Source organism: Notechis scutatus, chromosome 13 (assembly GCF_049901735.1).
Source record: "Notechis scutatus isolate UNSWTSFEM ecotype Mainland chromosome 13, rNotScu1.2, whole genome shotgun sequence".
Classification (NCBI taxonomy): domain Eukaryota; kingdom Metazoa; phylum Chordata; class Lepidosauria; order Squamata; family Elapidae; genus Notechis; species Notechis scutatus.
Window position 1 is genome coordinate 2,043,996 of NC_142021.1, and position 19,432 is coordinate 2,063,427.

Below are 19,432 nucleotides of genomic sequence, written 5' to 3' on the forward strand. Positions count from 1 at the left end.
AAACTGGGTTTCTACCGGTTCTGTCCACTTCTGTAGAACCGGTAGCTCTGAAGAGCAGCAGACATAGAAAGGAAGGGAAAAAAACTCCAGAGATGCTCCTGAGACAGGAAGTCTAGTCCTGCCAAGAATGTAATAAGGGTTAACGGAGAGGCAGTTTCTGTAAGCAACACCAGAATGTTTCCTTCCTGCCTTCCTTACAGGATTAGACCAGCAATTTCTTCTAACAACCGGTTGTCCGAACTGCTTAGAATGTTAACAAGCGGTTCTAGCGAATAGGTGCGAACTGGCAGAATCCCACCCCTGGCTCATACCCTTACAGTTGGTATCTGGAAGAAAACCAGGATTGGTTCTACATACTGGCCCAAGCAGCTGAACATGTATATCTGGTCAGCTTGCAACCTCTGGACGTTTCCAACCCAAACTGCTTCATTGTTCAGGCTTGGGCTTCAAAGCTAAACCTGATCTTTGGAACATCCTTCCAAAAGTTCCTCAATCCAACAGAGCTAAGGTGAGTTTGCTAACGTTGCTCCTTTCTTCTACAAGATGCTTCCCTGAGATTTATCGACCGTGGAAAGCAAGCTGGACCCCTTACAATAAAAGGTTCTCACTTGGCATTGGTTCTGTAACTTTTTGGTAGGCCGCCCGACAATGTAGATCTGTGGAGGGGGCAGGTTGATGGAGGTGTAGACGGAGACATCCTTGGTGGATCCATAGGCCGCATGGATCTTCATGTCCAGCTAGAAGAAGAAGAAAAAGTCAATCTGTCAACTCATAAAATATTCCTGTGGTCTTTTAGAGTTGCCAACAGACAGGGAGGGGGGAGCAGTGGGCAGGTTGCATTCCATAAATGTTTTCAAAGATAGTAACTAGATGACTGAAGTTTCTGCTGGGCAAAATTCTAACTAGAGAACAGGATTGATGACTGGGCTATGGATATGTCCCATTGGAGAATATGAATTATGACACACCCAGGGGGTGGGGGAAAACCAGGGTCAAGGGTGACAATGAATGATGTGTCTCAGAATCGGCTATACCCAGGCAGTGCTGGACATGTTAACTCCCAATAAATCCTTTTGAAGTTTTGGAAGTGTCAACTCATAAAACAATTTGTATACATGTTTTATAGTTGACAACAGAAGGGGAGAAGTTTCAAAGAGCAGGCAAGAGTTTGAAATCGGTTTGAATAGTATAGTCAAATGATTGATTAACAAAGATAAATGTATTTAGAAATATCTGTTTGATAATGTGATAATATATACAACAATTTTAAGTGAGGACTATGGAGAAGATGCACAAAAAATTTGTAACCAACCGACACACTATATGTATGTAATTGGAAGATGGCTTTATGCTTTTATGTTTTGTTTGGGTATGTTTGTCTAAAAATCAAAAATAAAATTCTTTGGAAAAAAAAAAAGAATTTTTGGGCTTGATTGTGGTCGTAAGTAGAGGAGTACCTGTACTAAGAAACCGATTCAAAGAAGTGACGGATGGAAACCAGATCTCCTGCCCACAACAGACAGCTACACAGCCCATCATGGGTGGTAAAAAATGTGGAAAAAATATAAGGACAAGAGAAAGATGTGCAAGAATGTGAATCTTTATAAACAGGACTCATGTTTGATACTCAGCAATCTCTGGATTTATTTATTTTTTTCCTCATAAGTACTTGTTAACTTTCCTGCAATATAATTTCTGATCAGAAGGTCCCAGATTCTCAAAGGCGCTTTGAAGGGGACCTGGCCCAGCCTGACTGCGTCTCTTTAACCCGCTGCGAATTCTGCTTACGTCTGTGACTAGAGACTTCAGGAAGTTGGCTTTGTGCCTCAAGGGATCATGAACCAGCCCATCGCAGAAGGAGACAATCCCGTGGGGGAAGTTGTGCTGTGCTAACCAGGCGACCACTCTCTGCTTCTGCATGTCGGGCCGGCCCGTGACGTAGATAATGAGGTAGCCAAGCTCTTGCCAGTGCCTAAGGATGGGGGAAACGAGAAAGACGGATGAGCGGAGAGAGCGAGAGGCAGTGTGAATATAAGCATGGAAAAGGGTCTCTTGTTTTCAACTGGAAAAAAAAAAACACTTCCTGCTATTCTTATAGTATCCCATAAGGAGCATGGCGGCTCAGGTGGTTAGAACAATGGCTTGAAAATCAGCAAGCGTTCGAGACCCACGTGCTGACGTTGGGATGGGGTGAGCTCCCGTCATTCGCTCTAGCTCCTAGCAGTTTGAAAGCATGCAAATGTAAGTAGATAAACAGGTACCACTTCGGTGGGCTCACTATGGGGATGTGCAACTGGGTGTGTTTCCAGGGCAACGATGACGTCACTGGCTAATCCTTTCAACCCGCAAGTGCCTTGGAGCTTCCAACACGAAACCAACAGCATGAAAATCCCACTCTTCAGTACAACTTCCCAGCCCTAACGCTCCCCACCGCCGCTGACCCCCACCTACCGTACAACATCAACTGCTCCAGCTCTGACTTTGGGGTCGCTGCCCATAATGGAGACGCTGGCTGCAAAGGAACCGTCAATGCTGAAGACCACGAATTCGGTCCCCCGCGGTAAAACGGTGATGTAGCTATCTGCGTATGTGTGATCCCCCCTAAGGAGAAAGAAACAAGAAAGTGAACCTTGATTTCATGATACAGGTACGGTAGTCCTCAATGCATTTTTTCCCCCTAGTCTTCTGGGGAAAGTTAAATTGTATTAATGCCTATTTTAGGGATCTGTGCTATCCTTCCAGATTAAGGTCAACAGCATGCTTGCTATTTTTCAACATTGTTAGTCAGAAGGGGGGACATGAAGACAAAAGTTAAGTTCAGAAGCGACCTGTGTTTTTAGCCGAACAGGTACATCAATCTTGGCTGAGAGACTGAATAGATTATTTTTTCCTTAAATTTAAGCGGTCGTAATTATGCATCAGCCTTCAAAGGGGGAAAACAGGACAGGAATCTAAAAGATAAGCAATCGCTGTCTGCCTTGGATTAAGGATAAAGATGCCAATAGAAGAATTATTTATTGGCCAAGTGTGGTTGGACACACAAGGAATTTGTCTTGGTGCAAATACTCTCAGTATACATAAAAGAAAAGATACATTCGTCAAGAATCATAATAATCATAGCTCACCCACAATCAGATGGCCTCAGTTGCCACATCTGCATTTTTCAAGCTGTGCCCATTTTTCCTACCTACTGCTCCACTGCTGTGCCATTCCCTGGCAAACCTCTGTCCACAAGAACGTACCTCACCACCATTTTGACAGGATACACCCCGATCCCCAGCCGTCTCTGCTCGGGAATCATGTAGGAAACGCGCCCACTGCTGTTGGCGATCTCCGTGTCAAAATAAACCCATTCCCCTGAGGGAGGCTGGGTCATGATGTGAATGTCCACCTGAAGCGCAAAGAAGAAGAATCTGGAATCTCAGCACCATCTGAATTCGAATCCCAGGGTCGCACGGACTATCTTGGGTGGACCCACTGAAGTCATTCATGGGTTTATACTGGGGAGGGTGAGAAAACATGAACATCCCCCTACAATAGAATTCACTTCACTTTCTTTCTGGTTATAAGGCTGCTCATTCCTCTTTCTAATGTGGCTCGACTTAGCTCCAATTCCATTTTGGCTGGCTGAGGGCTCTAGATCCATGTTTCTCTACCTTGGCAGCTTGAAGGTGGGTAGACTTCAACTCCCAGAATTCCTCAGCTGGTAGAGCTAGCTGGTGGTTTCTGGGAGTTGAAGTTCATACATTTTGACTACATTTCGCCTAAGGCTGCGTACTGATCTTGCTGACGTGGCTCTACTTAGCTCTGACTTCCATTCTGGTTGATGGAGAGATCTAGAACGGTGTTCAACTTCGGCAGCCTTAAGATAGGTGGACTTCCAACTCCCAGCCCGCTGTGATTGAGATTGAGAGCTCTTATGTTTCTCAACTTTGGCAACTATAAGACAGGTGGACCCGCAAGGAGGTTGGGGGGGGAACCCAACCTGGAGGACCTCTACAACAGGATCCCAACCTTTTCGACGCCGCCCGGTTCCGACATCAGCTGGGCGCCATGACCGGCCGGCGTCAACTGGCGCCGCCATCTTTTATGACGAAAAGGCGCTTCCGGTGACGTCATCGGAGCGCTGTTTCGTCATAAAAGATGGCGGCGCAGCGCTCTGGTGAGCTTTTCGGGTAGAAATGGCTTTCTACCCGGAAAAGCTCACCGAGCAAGTGCCGCCATCTTTTATGACGAAACAGCGCCCGTGAGCTTTCTACCCGAAAAGCTCACCAGAAGTGCTTTTTACCAAAAAAGATGGCGGCGCCCAGCAACCAGCGGCCTGGTAAGGGTTGTTCCATGCGCCGGTACGGTCCGCGGACCGGCGGTTGGGGACCCCTGCTCTACAACATACCAATCCTTTCATTTTAGAAGTCTACAAATGCTACCGCTATAGAATAGAATAGAATAGAATAGAATAGAATAGAATAGAATAGAACTGAATTCTTTATTGGCCAAGTATGATTGGACACACAAGGAATTTGTCTTTGGTGCAAATGTTCTCGGTGTCCATAAAAGAAAAGATACATTCGTCAAGAGTCCATTACAGCTGGGACATGAGATCCTGTAGAAACAAGCCTTCTTCGGGTCCACACCCCTGCCACTTTTTCAAGCTTTCATGGGACCAGATCAGCAACCCACCTTCTCCCCCGTGAGCGTGACCATGTCCAATGGGCCATACATGAACCTCCCGTTTAACACCTGGGGCCGTTCTTCATTGGCTATGGTGTCGTTGATCCTGTGATTGGCGGTGACATTCTGCGAAAAGAAGAGAAGAAGCAAACGTCGCGTTTGGGATTCCCATCGATTCCCACCATGGCAGATGGACAATTTTATACTGGTAGTTTACGTCTGATTTTGTATGCTCAACGTCTTCCACGCATACACAACTCTCGACTCTGCCTGGTTTGCTGGTTGACGCAGGGTGATCAATGAGTCTGGATGGCCATTAATCATTTTTGGGCACGGAGCTTTATTTAAATTGAAGCGGGGAGCTTTTTCCTGCCTGGCTGAGTGGATGCATTGATTTAAATTTACTTTTTAATTCAACTCTCAGGGTGTCTGTCAGCCCCCCACCTTCACCTCACTGACAAATATTGGATTATACAACAGGCTCTGCACATTGCAGCTCCATCTTGTACCCTTTTGCTTATTCACTTGATCGTGGCCATCGTGTTCAAACTGTTTCATAGATTTTTTTAAAAACTCACAAAACTTCAGTAATGATCAAGGATCACACACTGTTCCCCTCGACTGTCAGAATTGGGCTTCTCTGGCAATCAAAAATTCAGGATTTCTCCCCTCTTGGCTTTGCTTTTTTGTCAGGTTTTCACAGTACCCCAAAATTGAAATGAATCTGCGTTGAATTTATATAAATTAAATATTTCATCTTTGTCTCTTTGCTCGGTAGGAAAATCCAGATCTAACAGTAATCTAGCAAAAGAGCTTTAATTGGATAGCTAGTTTTTAAAAAGGCACCCCATTACGCACTATATTATATTATAATCTCTTTCATTCATTAAACATGAAACTCGGTTAACAACCAAGTATCTTCTTAAAATGTATGAAGTTCGAGTAGTGCAGTTTTTTGCAGTTCCGCTGGTGTTATTGCAGCAAACTGCAATTTCTTGATGTGATATCTGCGCAGTCAGCCAGTTATGATTATTATTATTCCTTCTCGCTGAATCAATGGTACCACTCTCGCCCAGATTCTTAACACAAAGGTGTAATTTGGGGCTTTATCCTTTTCTGTGTCCCCCCATCCCAATTTGGAACGCTGACCGATGGGGGTGATGAATGCAACCTACCCGTAGCTTGACTTGAGTCCGTTTACGAAGCCATTTCTCCCTGGGTTTGGAAGGCGTGAAGACGGAGATCTCTTTCCCGTCCACTTCAAGAATGCTGCCGTTTTCATGCCGCATCACCTGAAAGATGAAACAGGGTTTGCCCACGCCGAGGTGCCACTTCTGATGAATGGGCTCTCACCTTGGCACGACCCACAAAGACACAAAGCCCGGTTTACAAATGGACAAGGAGTCCAGATCTCACACTAAGTCCATGATGGGCAACGGTTTGCTAGCAGAGGGATGAGAACAGCGGTGCGATTCAACTGGTGTAACAACCGGTTCAGTGAGCGTGCGTACGCACAGCATTTAGAAAAGACCATTTTTAGCTATAATGTTTAACTTCTGCTGCATCCCGGTGAGTAAAACAGCTGATGCACGGCAAACCACTCTGCCGCGCGAATCAGCTATGCTCAAAAACAAGGAAATAAAGCACAGGAAAAGGGCAGGGACGAGGCCAAATGATCACTGGAACTACCGGTTCGCTCAAACCGGTCCAAACCAGTAGAATCCCATCCCAAAGGTATTGGCAGGAGGGTTCTCACCTGTCTAAGGAGGAAGGAGACCACGTCTGTGGATTCCCAGTAGCTGGCATGAAAGAGGTGTGGTAAGGCAACTGTGGGGAAGGCAGTCAGCGCATCCGGACAGTAGAGAGCATAGTCAATCCTTTTGGTTCCCCACCACTTGGCCGCAACTGAGAGAAGAAAGAAATCCCGTTGGGTTTCTGCAAAGCATCTTTCCATCTCCGTCAACTTCCAAGACCGTAGACTATCCAGGAGAAGGCCCAGTAAACTCCCCTGGTTTGTCCACATCAGCCCTATGAAATGTTTGGCCATGGCTTTTCTCGGACCATGGGAGGTTCAAGAGGAGTTGTCCCACCCACCCCTGGAAAAGTCATCAGATTGGCCTTCTTTGCGGCTTTGATTTTTGAGAACATACCTTCAGGAGCCTATTTCTGAATCTTACAACAGGATAGCCAAAGAAAGCCTCAAAGAAAGGACAGAGAGAGGCTAGTCTGGATAAGAAAGCTCCCACCTGTTGTTCAGTGTTATCATTCTTGGAAATTGAAATGGAAAGGGTCAAAGACTGGCCTGTAAGCAGAATTCCTAGATTTGATGTCCAGAAAAATAAGCTAGCTTGGTCGATTAATTTCTAAATCAAATTTATGTAGCCTCCATCTCACAAGAAGTGACTTTCCTGGGCTTCATTCAATTCCTTCTTTTAATTCTGCTCTTAATTCCAGGGAAAAGTTCACTTCTGAAATGATGATAATAGACAAAGACACTCAAATATGGAGTGGGACCATATATGGCCGAGCTCTCAATGTCCAAATTGACAGTTGGGAAAGCAAAGCGGGAGCTTCCAAGCCAAACTACTTCTGCTTTTTCAGGCTCGCAAAGTATTTAAGGAATTCTCCAAAGCAGGGCAGTCAAGAACCAGCCTTTTCTTCTCAAGAAACAACTCAAGAGGACAAGATAATCGGAGGAGACGTGCAGTGTAGAACGTTAGGATGAATCGGAATGAGCTTGACTCTCTATGATGGGCTGTTAGTAGCATGTTTGGTTAATCTCCAGAATGAGAGTAAAAAGAGTGGTTTGTTAAATAGACAGCAAGATTTGAGGAAGACCTCCCGTGAAGAAGATTTCTGGGTTCTGGAGACAGCGAAAGAAGAGATAAGCAATTGCTCCATTTTGATCCCATTCTCCTCGCTCTCCAGAATACCTTTGTGGACATCAAGATCTGGAATCAGGCGAACGGTCTCCGTTTCCCTGTGGAGGGAGTTTTCAAACCTTCGTCCTGAAGGATTCAGGGATCTTTCGGGCTTGAGCCTCCCAGTCCTCTGGGGGAAGGACTGGATGTGAGGTTTGTGGGGAAGCGCTAGGAGAGCCAGAAGGCTAAACCCTCTGGAGTGGTTGAGATGATGTTTTTTATCTAAAAGGAATCACATTTTCGAAGAGAGAGAGAAAGAGAGACGGAGAAAGACAACACAAAAATAAAACACAACTTTTTGTTAAAGCACATGGGGGACCATGCCAAAAAAAAAAAATGCACCATAGATTTTTGACCTCTAGCATTGGGAGGTGTAGAATGCGTCCAACCATATGTCGGATGAGTTAAAAGTCAACCGTGCCTTTGGCTTCAGAGTTGGGAATTTGGGATCTTGGCTTTAGCTGATGAATCACAACAGGAGGTGGAAAAGGGAAGCAACTTTTGAAAGTTACAACTTCTTAACAAGGGTTGTGCTTTGTTCTTTGGGGTTTCAGGAATTACGGGAGGGTAAAAAAGCAGAGTTGAAAAACTCTGATGGTCAATGGTGCAGTGAGTTGGAGATGACATTCTCTGAACCCGGAACAAAAAAATGGACATTTTCACGTCTTACTTATTGCAATACGGCTGTGTTTCTCAACCTTGGCAACTCTGAGAGGCACGGTAGACCTCAACTCCTAGCGTTGAAGTCCACACATCTTAAGAGTGTCAAGCTTGAGAAACACTGCAGTACAAACTCTGCATTTGTAAGGAGTTTGCTGTTTTGACCGTGAGGGACAAGGCATCCATTTTGGGTGCTAACCACTCTTCTGCCCTTTCCTTCTTTTGCAATATCTTGAAAAGCTCCATATTTATTCCCAGGCTCGGAGAACTTCGGAGAGAAGCAGTAGAAGGCATCAGCCGATCTTCACAGGGGGTTGAGAGAACTAAGCACGGGGAAGCTCATTTCCATGGGGAAAAACACTTACTGTTGGCTATGTTGGAAGCAGTGTAACTGTCTGCCATTCCGGACACCTGGCTGACAGTGCTCACTTCACTTGCTCTCCGGAAGGCTCTGAACTGTGGGGCGGAAACGGGAGCAGACGGGGACGTGTTTTCCACCAAGACGCCACCATGAGACTGAACAACATCTGCTACAGGGACGAAACGGGGAAATCGGGAGTATTAAACCCAACCACAAACACACAAAGACAACCAGGATGCCATAACTACGTCAAGAAATTGTTTTTAAAAAAAAGAAAGAAAAAGCAGGCACACATACAAACATTAGGCTGGATGCCACCATGGTAGACATCCGATCAAAGCTCTCAGAACCAACACCACAGAAGAAGCTTTGGTAGGCAAAACATTAGATGGACGCCATGGTGAAAACATCAAAACAGGATCTCCACAGCCATGGAAACCAACAGAAGAGAAGCTTAACAAGTCTTCCTTAGAAGGAAACAGAAACATCTAAGAATTCCACCTGGGTGCTGGGATGATTCATACCCAATAGGCACAGTTTGTGGAGAGCAAGACTTTCTCAACTATGGCAACATTAAGATATGTGGACTTCCACTCCCAGAATTCTAAGAGATGAAGTCCCCATATCTTAAGGTTGCCAGGGCAGGCTGGGAAATTCTGGGAGTTGAAGTCCACGCATCGTAAGGTCACCATGCTGGTTAGAGAATTCTGGGAGAGGCGTCCATACATCTTAAGGTCGCCATGCTGGCTGGGGAATTCTGGGAGTTGAAGTCCACATATCTTCAAGTTGCCAAGGTTGAGAAACCCTGCTCTAAAGGGGCTTCACGAGTTGGTTCCAAATCTGAATGGGAGGGAGGCATTTCTGATCCTTCCTGAAGTCCCTCGCTGGGGTTGGAGGAGAGAGAAAGCGAGAGCAAGGCAACCCAAATAAATCCCAAAACTCAAACAAGCCATCCACAAGCTCACAAATATGCCATGCAGGAGAGCTGTTGGGACAGGGGAGGTCGTGAAAGCTTTCCCAAAGGAGCAAGAAACATTCTCAATTCCAGCCTTTGCCCCCAAAAAAATTAAGTAGCTTTGGAGGCAGCCCCTGCAAAAATAAACTCAAGCGTGGCTTTTCCTGGCCACGTCAACCAAACCGAAATAACCCAAAGAACTCAACTTGACCATTCTTTGAGGTCTGGAGAAGGTGGCACTCTGTTCCTAGAACTTCCACAATTCCATGCCCAACAACATCATCCTGAGTTACATCCTACTGAAATACCACCCAACGTTGGCTTCTAAACAGATGTTGCTGCAGCTTTTCCCTGAATCCTGGCACCTTCCAGATGTTCTGGGCTACTGTCATCTCAGCCAACACAGCCAACGTTCTGGTTCCTGATGGGGGACGGTAGCTCAGCAAATCTGGAGAGTCCCAGCTTGAGAAAAATGGTTGAAACGACATGGGAAACGTTCATCTATAGAGGAAGATTGTAAAAGATATGGATATTGATTTGGGGGATTTATATCTCCAGCAATGCAAAGTTTCTTCTCGGGGACAGAAACTTCTCCACCTTCTCAAAGGTTTGCAAATTATTTGTGTATGTAACCCAGCAGGAAATACCCAAAAGGCCATTCTTAATTTTTGTTTCCCCTTGCTGCCTCGTTCGTTCGCTCATCCCTCCTGTTTTCCTCCAGCACAGCTGGGACATTCTCCGTGGGCCTGTCTTCTACGAAAGACTGGAAAAGCTTTCAGGATGGGAGGTTCAAGCATTAGCCACCACTCCAAAAACACCACGCAAGAACAAATGGGGGGAAAGGTTCAGATCACACACACTCAGCAAATCCAGAAGTTTTATTGGACACGTCTTGCCAGTTCAAGGTAGGGACGGGGATACTGGTTTCCATGAAGTTGTCCTGGTTCTGGAAAGCAGCCAGAAGGTTGCTTTCAATGAGGAGGTCAGGGTTGTTCTGGACTGTTTCCACTAGAACAGACGGGGAAGAAAACAAAGAAGGGAACCAAGAAAATAAAAAAAAAACAAGAAGACAAGAGACATATGGCCACAAGCACTTGGAACAAGACACTTACAACCAACGTCAACGCCATCTTCTACAAGAGTGTGGATGCTGAAAACAAAGCTTTGGTGGTAGACCAGGGTGAGGCCTGAGCAGGTATAAAAGGCTGGTGGCCTAACGCCAAGAGGCAACAGCAGAATGATGATGGACCATAATTGCTGTGGTGTTGATGTTCACATCCAGACTTGGAAGTCCAGTGGAGAGAACAATGTCAAGGAGTTATCCATCTTTGTCCACCTTGTTTGTTCTCCTCTTGAAGTCAACCCAGCTTTTATACCTGTTCAGCGGTGATCCATAGTCCAAAACACAGATCTTCTCCTAATCACATTGTCCTGGACCCAAAAAGCAGGTCACGTGGGCCCAGGGGCATAAAACTAGGATTCAGGGATATACAGAATGCTTTCTTTTGTGGTTGGTACTCCCCCCCCCCCGAAGTCCAAGATATGATTATTTGGGTTGAGTTCCCACCCATCAATCCAATTTCATAAGTTTTTTCTGAAGTCCAAGATACGAACATTTCAGTTGAGTTCCCACCCATCTTTCAGAGGTTGGGTCTAATTATCAGGTTGGACGTTAAAGAAGTCTTGAGCAGATGAAAGTGGATTTTAGCTAAGAGCAAAGATTTTAAAAGTCCAGGAGCTTCTACACACCCATAGGGAGAATGCTAATATTCTACCATCATCAGACATCTGTGTTTGCTTGTTAGCCCAAGATTCAATATTTGATCACCACTGTGCTGGAGAACATTTCAAAAGCAAATCCCACAGAGATTCCCCACGGGACGTAAGCTTGACAGCAATTATTTCCTGATGGCTGACTCAGAATAGTGTGTCCTTCACATGAAAAAAGGATCTATGGCAGCTGGAGACAAGGGTGACTCTGCAACGAGGATGAAAACCCTAGGAAAATGCCATTACTTGTGTCCCACAGAAAAAAAGAGTCTGGGACTCATGTATCTCGTCAACCTTGGATTTTATTTTCTCCAAATCTCCAGCTTCACCAGGGACTTAAGGAAATCTAGAAGTGCAATTCACTTCTTCCCTAGCCTAGAAGACAATATGTGGACCTCAGCTTCCTGAGGAACATCTTGACCGTGTCTCGACTTCTTCTCGCTGGCAAGAGACCCCTCAGGAATCTAAAGCAGGTGCCACTCACGCCATCACCTGCTCACTTATAAGGTAGAAATGGACGGGGGGTGGGCGGGAGGAGGGATGAACTTACCCAGAAGGGATGAATTGCCATCCCCAAGAGGGAACCGCTGGTAACGTGGGATGTTGAAGGGAGGTAAAATATGGAACTTCTTCTCGAGCAGAGGCTCCAAGCGAGAGGCCGAAGGATCAGCTGGGTGGAAGAGGTTGTAGACTTGCTGACAGGCTGGTCTCAACTGGAAGACTAAGCCATGGAGAGAAGAGAAAGAGTTGGCCAAGGGGGAAGGATACTGAAACCATCATCCGCAGTTCTGCCATCTCACGGGCAACTCTTTTCATTGGCTCTAAAGTTCTTCCAGATAGTTTAAAATCAACGGGTTACATCTTCAGAACAGAAACTGAAGGAATATTTGGAGAAGATGCTCTTTCTTAAACCCTGTTGGGTCTCAGTGCTCAGTTGGCAACCCCAAAACTATTTTGTCACCTGTGTTTTTATGAAACAACCAGGTGCTCACAGGAGCAGAGAGAATTAGGATTTTAAAGTCACCCCAGATTTTATTGTGACGGCATGGCTAAATAATGGCTTATAATTATGTAATTGATCACGTGATGTATTATACAAATCATATCATACGTATATTAAAAAGCATAATGTCTTCTTTCTGGACCGCGTGTCTTTTAAAGAACTGTTAAAAGAAAAATCAGCAGGCTATTTCCAAGCTCATTTATCTCGTTTATCAATCTGCTTATAAAAATATTTCGAAGGGTCACAAAATTTACTCTGCAATTTGATCCTGTGTCTTGTGGAGAAGAGGATTTTTGCAAGCACAGGTCTAGGTGAGATGATTTTACAGCAATCTGTGCAACCCTGAATTGTTATCCTGGCCAGGAAGAACTCTGAAAAGGTGCTCATGTTTGGCCTCAGGACTAATTTTAGCCTTCCAATTTTGCATCTCCGCTCACAAAAGTTGTGAAAAGGAAGAGGAGGCTTCAAAAGGCCTCCATCCCCAGCAGGAAACGTACTGTCAAGAGTTGGTATGATGGTTTTTCTTAAGGCAAGGACCAGCCCCAGGGGACAGCCAAAGAGGAAGAAGTCGGTGATCTCAAATTCAAACTTTCCAAGGTTCCCACCGTCCAATTGAGTGGAGCTACTCGATCGCCGTGATCCTGGAAAATTCTTCAGAGCACTAGAGTGTAAACTAAGAGAAGGGAAAAAAGAGGGAACGTCACCAGCAAAAGGTGCCCAGAAAGCAGGTTTTCCAGAGGGACAATCAGGAAAATGTTATTTATTGAACAAATGCATTTATACATCATGCTCCAGTGGACAAGACATGCAATATTCCTGTGGGAAATACCCCCCAAAATTCCTATGAGCACCGTGGAACTTTCTAGAGGTCCTCCTTGACTCACGATTGTCCCAAAGGTATTTTTTTTGCAAAAGGCAGCTGGACTTCCTTCTTTATTTTGGGGGATTTCGCTTCTCACTCAAGAAGCTTCTCCAATTCTGCGCCTTTGGGACCACCGTGGCTCGCATGCTTGAGAATTTACTACCCTCGACTCACCACAATTCAGACTTACGCGATTAAAACTTTTGACTGTAATGGGCAGGTTCCATTCCAGTCCAAACTTGAGGACTAGCCGCTTGAAGCAGCAGAAGAATGAAGTAGCTGTTGATTTTTGTGGCACGGTGGTGCCAGACATTAGACCCAAGGTGGAATTATTTTGATTGCAAAACTTAGAATTAAAAGAAGGGGTTAGGCAAAGCTCTGCTCTCTTCTCTCATTACTTTTTGATCGTTTTATTTATATTTGTTGTTCCTCACTGATATTGACCTCTTGACTCAGCAGCTCTTGACAGAATGCCACAGGTAAGGGATAAAAATATAGGTATCGACTGAAATGTTTTCAAAGACAAACCCTGAAACCAGGTTTAATTTTCAAGCCATGATATCTGAACAAAACATGTTCAAATGTCCGTTTGCTTCCTCTTGTCCATGACTGGAGAAGAACATCTACAGAACGTTTCAGCCATTCTTGGGCCAATAAACCACTTTATCCTCCAAGCTGAAGAACTCACAGGTAGCCCTCGACTTACGACTGCAATTGACCCCCAAAATTTATGTCGCTGAGGGAGGAATTCGTTAAGTGAGTTTTGCCCTCCTTTTACAACTTTTCTTGCCCGCTTTGTGAAGTGAATCCCTGCAGTGGTTTAAATGAGGGATACAGTCGTTGAGTGAATCTGGACCTTCACATGGACTTTGTCAGAAGGTCGCAAAAGGGGGATCCTGTGACACTGCAACCGTCGTAAGTACATGCCAGTTGCTAAGCCTCTGAATTTGGCTCACATGACCACGGAGATGCTAAAAGGGTCCTCCTACGTGTGGAAAAAACAGTCCTAAGTCCCTTTTTTCAGTGGGGCTGTAACTTTGAACAGTCACTAAATGAACCCTGGTAAGTCAAGGACTACCTTTAGTGCAAGATTGGAAGAGGTGGAAGGAACTGGTCCACAATTTCGCCAAGAGATGGACACAATAACACCACCATCATCATATCTGAGCAATTCCATGCCACAAAGGCAAGACTTTTCATCAATCTCTCTCTCTCTCTCTCTCTCTCTCTCTCTCACACACACACACACACACACACTTGATCAAAGGGGATTTATTGCTAAAAGAATCGCCTCCCCTTAGATTTACAATCAAGAGATTTCTTGACGGGGGGCTGCCCTCCCACCACCACCGTGTCGTCCCCCCGACATTCTAGATTTCTCCATGATACACAAAGCAGGCGAATGCAGCTTACCTATTTCTTCCTCAAGGAAGTTGTTGGGGGCAAGAAGGGTTGGTTAAAAGGGGGGGTTTAAGAGAAAAGAAACAAGAGAGAAGAAATAAGAGAGGGAAGTGAAAGAGAGGAAGGCAATCCCGACAGCTCGCGTACGACCGTAATTTACGTATTTATTTCTCAAATTCGGAGGCCGCCCATCTTACTCCCAAGGTAACTCTGGGCAGCTTACAGTCACGAAAGATCAAAACTGTATAAACATAAACAATTACATTTAGCCCCGTCTTAAAACGAGGTTCTCGTAATTGTTAGGTACCCTGTCTGAGTGGCGGGTTGGACTAGCTCTGCTGGCAGGGGAATTCTGGGAGTTGGAGTCCACAAGTCTTAAAGTGGCCAAGGTTGGAGACCCCTGGCCTAGAAGACCTCCAAGGTCCCTTCTAACTCTGTTATTCTGTTCTCACCTGTATGCCCAGGTGAGCCATCCTTGGTCACTCGGAGACACTAGTAGATAAGCTAATTCTAACTTTATTGTGAAGCTGCATTCATAGAATCTTGCAAGTCTGAAAGGACAACTTCCCCTTGCCAAGGTTGGAGACCTCTGCTCTACAGCTTCACTCTGCCTTAACATCTCTGCTCTTCATGGTTGAACTGGCTGAGCATCAGATCTCTTCTGACCAGGTGGGACTTCTCTCTCTTGTAAAAAGACTTCGACTTTCTGTACAATTTCCAACATCCAGCATCGTTTGCCGGGTGATCTACAGAGCTGGAGAGGCCGTTAATCACAAGGAAGGACTTTCAAAACGAAGAAGTTAGTACTTTTCCTTTTCCTCCTCCGAGGCTGAAGGAAGACAACAGCCCCTCCACATTATTTAGTGCAAGGAGTAAAAAACAAAAGCCGCCGAATCCGATAAATCTTCGGAAATAATACCGAGAGAATTTTCCTACTGATGGGAAACATGCTCAATAAAATAGATGGCGGCATGATCGAGCGAGCAAGGATACTTATCAGCTTGGTACAGCCTGCAAGTCAATTCCCGGGCGGCTCATTTCAAAGAGGGGGAGTGAGGGGGGTGGATCCATTGATCAAGGCTGGAGGACGCCAAGGAAACTTCAGTTCAAGGCCCCACAGAACTCTTCTCGGCGATCGGAGCCGGTTCCCTCACTTATCTCAACATCGCCTACCTCATCACAGGGTTGATCTTGCTAGGGTAATACTAGGGGAGAACTGGCACCCCCAGAAAACTGAGGGGTCTTGAGTGGTCTCTGAGTTTAATGGTTCTCTTGCAGACATTCTAGCACTGATGATGTTGCCTAGTTGGGTCGTGAAACGTCTGCAAGAAAGCCACCAAGTGGCAACTCGAGAGCAGGCCAGGGAGCACCAAGAACTCCACAGTCCTCCTCCTCCTTCCTCCTCCTCCTCCTCCTCCTCCTCCTCCTCCTCCTCCTCCTCCTCCTCCTCCTCCTCCTCCTCCTCCTCCTCCTCCTCCTCCTTTCTTCCTCCTCTTCTCTGCAATCTCCACTCCCTTCTAGCACTGATATTGCCTAGTTGGGTCATGAAACATCTGCAAGAAAACCACCCAAGCTCAGAGAGCACCAAGGACATCACAGTCCCTCCCTCTTCCTCTCCCTCCTTCCTTCCTTCCTTCCTTCCTTCCTTCCTTTCCTTCCTTCTTTCCTTCCTACCTTCCTTCCTTCCTTCCTTCCTTCCTTCCTTCCTTCTTTCCTTCTTCTTTCCTTCCTTCCTTCCTTGATAATATTCCCTAGTTGGGTCATGAAACATCTACAAGAAAACCACCCATCTCAGAGGCCACCAAGGACCTCACAGTTCCTTCCTTCCTTCCTTCCTTCCTTCCTTCCTTCCTTCCTTCCTTCCTTCCTTCCTTCCTCCTCCTTCCTTCCCTCCCTCCCTTCCTCCTTCCCTGATAATATTCCCTAGTTGGGTGATGAAACATCCTGCAAGAAAACCACCCAAGCTCAGAGAGCACCAAGGACCCCACAGTTCAACCCCGAGCTACAAATCTCCCCTCTCCTGTTGGTACTCCCAAGAAAAACGTGGCACCCAACCGGGGCAACCTCTCCGGCTCTGCAAAAGCTACCTGGACAGGAACGCCTGGTGCTGCTTCAAGGTGTCCAGCTCAAAGGTGGATGAATCGCTCCTTTTCCGCAGCAGCTGCTGTTTCTGGGGATCTTCCTCATTGCTGCGTGGCAGGTCGGCCGTGCTCCGGCTGAGATGCCGGCTGGCTTCCAACCCACAGCCTTCGGAGCAGTAGCTGTTGTTCACCAGGATGCCAGGAGACAGGAGGTCCATGTCCTGGAATTGGAAGGACACAGGCCAGGTCATCAGACTCTTGAGAAAGGCCAGAAGGGCCTCTAGCTCTGTTGGAGAAAGGAGGAGATCCGTGCAGGGGTGGGATTCAATTTTTTTTAACAACTGGTTCTGTGGGCGTGGCTTAGGTGGTGGGTGTGGCTTGGTGGTCATGTTATTGGCTGGGCGTGGCCAACTCAACATCACTCACATTGAGGCACACATCTCCTCACCTAGCCTCTCGTGGCTGTGGGGATGCTGCAACAGTCGTAAGTGTGAAAAAGGGTCATAAGTCACTTTTTTCAGTGCCATTATAACTTTGAATGGTCCCTCCACACAAGCAAATACCAGCAAAGGAGGGGGGAAAAACTCCAGAGACGTTTCTGAGACAGGAAGTCTAGTCCTGCCAAGAATGTAATAAGGGTTAACGGAGAGGCAGTTTCTGTAAGCAACACCAGAATGTTTCCTTCCTGCCTTCCTTACAGGATTAGCCCAGTAATTTCTTCCAACAACCGGTTCTCTGAACTGCTTAGAATGTTAACAACCAGTTCTAGCGAATTGGTGCGAATTGGTAGAATCCCACCCCTGGGTCCGTGCATGGCCTGACCGCCAGCTTGAGAGGTGGCGGCTAGACCGGCTGACCCCCTTGCTTGTTGGCTTTGCACTCAGCAAGCAATCCGACTATTTCTGTGACTGCTGTGGTTTTAGCGGCCAGCCCAGAGGGGAGAAAGTGAGGTTGCAAAGATAACTGGCACTTGCCAAGCATTTGCATCTCCGTGGAAGGATGCTCAACGATTCCCATCCCCAACCACTGTGTCCGAGTTTATCTCCACCCTGTAGTAGTAGATGGGTTCCTTCCTGAGCTAATCTTGATTAATTGCAATCTTCCTATTTATCACCATCTCCCTTTTAATGACCCCATAATCCCTTGCAGGGTGGAGTTTGGGCAACTGAATGGAGCTGAGTGTTTACTGGCTGGATGCCTTTCCTGTCACCGATGAGGAGTTTTGTTCAGCAGTTATATTCTCCAGCACGACGAATGGAGAATCCATGGATGGGTTGACACGTACCTTTCTGGCCGGAGACTGAGTCCATAATCTTTGCCACACCCCTGTCAACTGTCACTTTTCCCCAGTTAACGACTCAGGTCTTGCCCTAGGAGGTTGTGGCAAAGATTGACTCTCAGATCTTCGATCAGAAGCGTGGAGGCTCGAACTCACAGCCTCCTGATTGTGAGGCGAGAACTCTACTTCTAGGCCACCGCACCACTCAACCTTCATATTTATCCTATTAGTATTTTAGGGTTGTATACTAGGGGTCTCCAAACTTGGCTACTTTTAAGACCTGTGGACTTCAACTCCCACAATTCCTCAGCCAGCTTAGGCTTCCCATAGAATTCTGGGAGTTGAAGTCCACAAGCCTTAAAGTTACCATGTTTGAAACCTCTAGTTTTTTTTACTTTTATTTTATATGATCATTTTAATCTTGCAGCAAGCCATCTACAGTCCCTTGACCGTGAGAAGGGTGCCCTATAAATTTAATAAATAAACAGGTGAGCTAAGCAGGTTTACGAAACTCAGCGCTGGCCTTGCACAGGTGAAATGGGAGAATTACACCGAGAAGGAATCGTGGAGAATTATGCCTTCTGGAATTGTTATTTCAGTGTCGATCTCAGAGTCCGTCCAGTTTCCAGAGAGCATAACGTGCCTGTGATTCCTTCTCTGTGTAATTTCCAAAGGATCAGGGCCATGACAAATAAACAGCCAGGATCGGGGACAAAACTAAACCCAAGATAAATAGAACCAAAATCCACGAATATTGTCACTTACCATGCGTTGCACTGAACGTCATAATTCAGCGGCCATATTCATGTTGGCCCCGAGGTCCCCAAATGGGGTTTTGAGGGTCCCGGATTATGCGTCAATCTGGCTCGACTTCCTTTCTGTCCAGAACCAACTCGAGAGATTGCGTACCTGCACACTGATGACGCTTCCACGCCGGCTACTGTTCTGACTCTCTGCCATCGTCTGGTTGCTATAACAAAGGGCGTCAAAGGCCAGGATCCCTCCCACGCAGTCCCCGATCAGGCACACCTGAGGAAAACAAAAACCCATACCTGGTTGCTTTTTGAGGGACTCCAACTCAAGTTTCCAACCGAAAGCAGAGAACGAAAGGGCTAGAGTAGGGTTTCCCAACCTTGGGCTTTTCTAGCAGTGGTGGATGTCAACTCCCAGAATTCCACTGCCAGCATGATCCTGGAGGGGACTTCTGGGAATTGAAGAAATGCCTGAGGTTGGGAAGCGTTGAGTCTAGAGGCTCTGGGTATCTTTAGAAAGCTTTGCCTGAGGGCTTACTGAGAGGGACCATCTTGAAGATCACGAATTTAGATCAAGGAGAGTGGATCCAGCTGTGTTGTCTAATGCCAGATGTTGACGAAGGCTACTTTCATCCATGGCTACATGGAGGGCCCGTTGACTAAGCTTGAAAAGAGAAGGGACCTGGTTTCTAAGGATTTTCCTCAGGTGGTGGTGG

The 19,432-nt window shown here is 46.2% G+C and overlaps 1 protein-coding gene across 1 annotated transcript in view; it reads right to left on the reverse strand.

Moving 5' to 3' along the window:
• PITPNM2 (phosphatidylinositol transfer protein membrane associated 2) overlaps positions 1-19,432 on the reverse strand; it is a 66,012-nt gene that overhangs the window by 4,350 nt on the left and 42,230 nt on the right. The window contains 14 exon segments of the mRNA XM_087942571.1: positions 609-737; positions 1,789-1,972; positions 2,452-2,601; positions 3,243-3,391; positions 4,681-4,797; positions 5,847-5,963; positions 6,428-6,576; positions 7,605-7,814; positions 8,618-8,782; positions 10,427-10,576; positions 11,889-12,059; positions 12,839-13,014; positions 16,692-16,906; positions 18,874-18,993. Of these exon segments, the coding sequence (XP_087798697.1) occupies positions 609-737; positions 1,789-1,972; positions 2,452-2,601; positions 3,243-3,391; positions 4,681-4,797; positions 5,847-5,963; positions 6,428-6,576; positions 7,605-7,814; positions 8,618-8,782; positions 10,427-10,576; positions 11,889-12,059; positions 12,839-13,014; positions 16,692-16,906; positions 18,874-18,993 (2,202 nt within the window).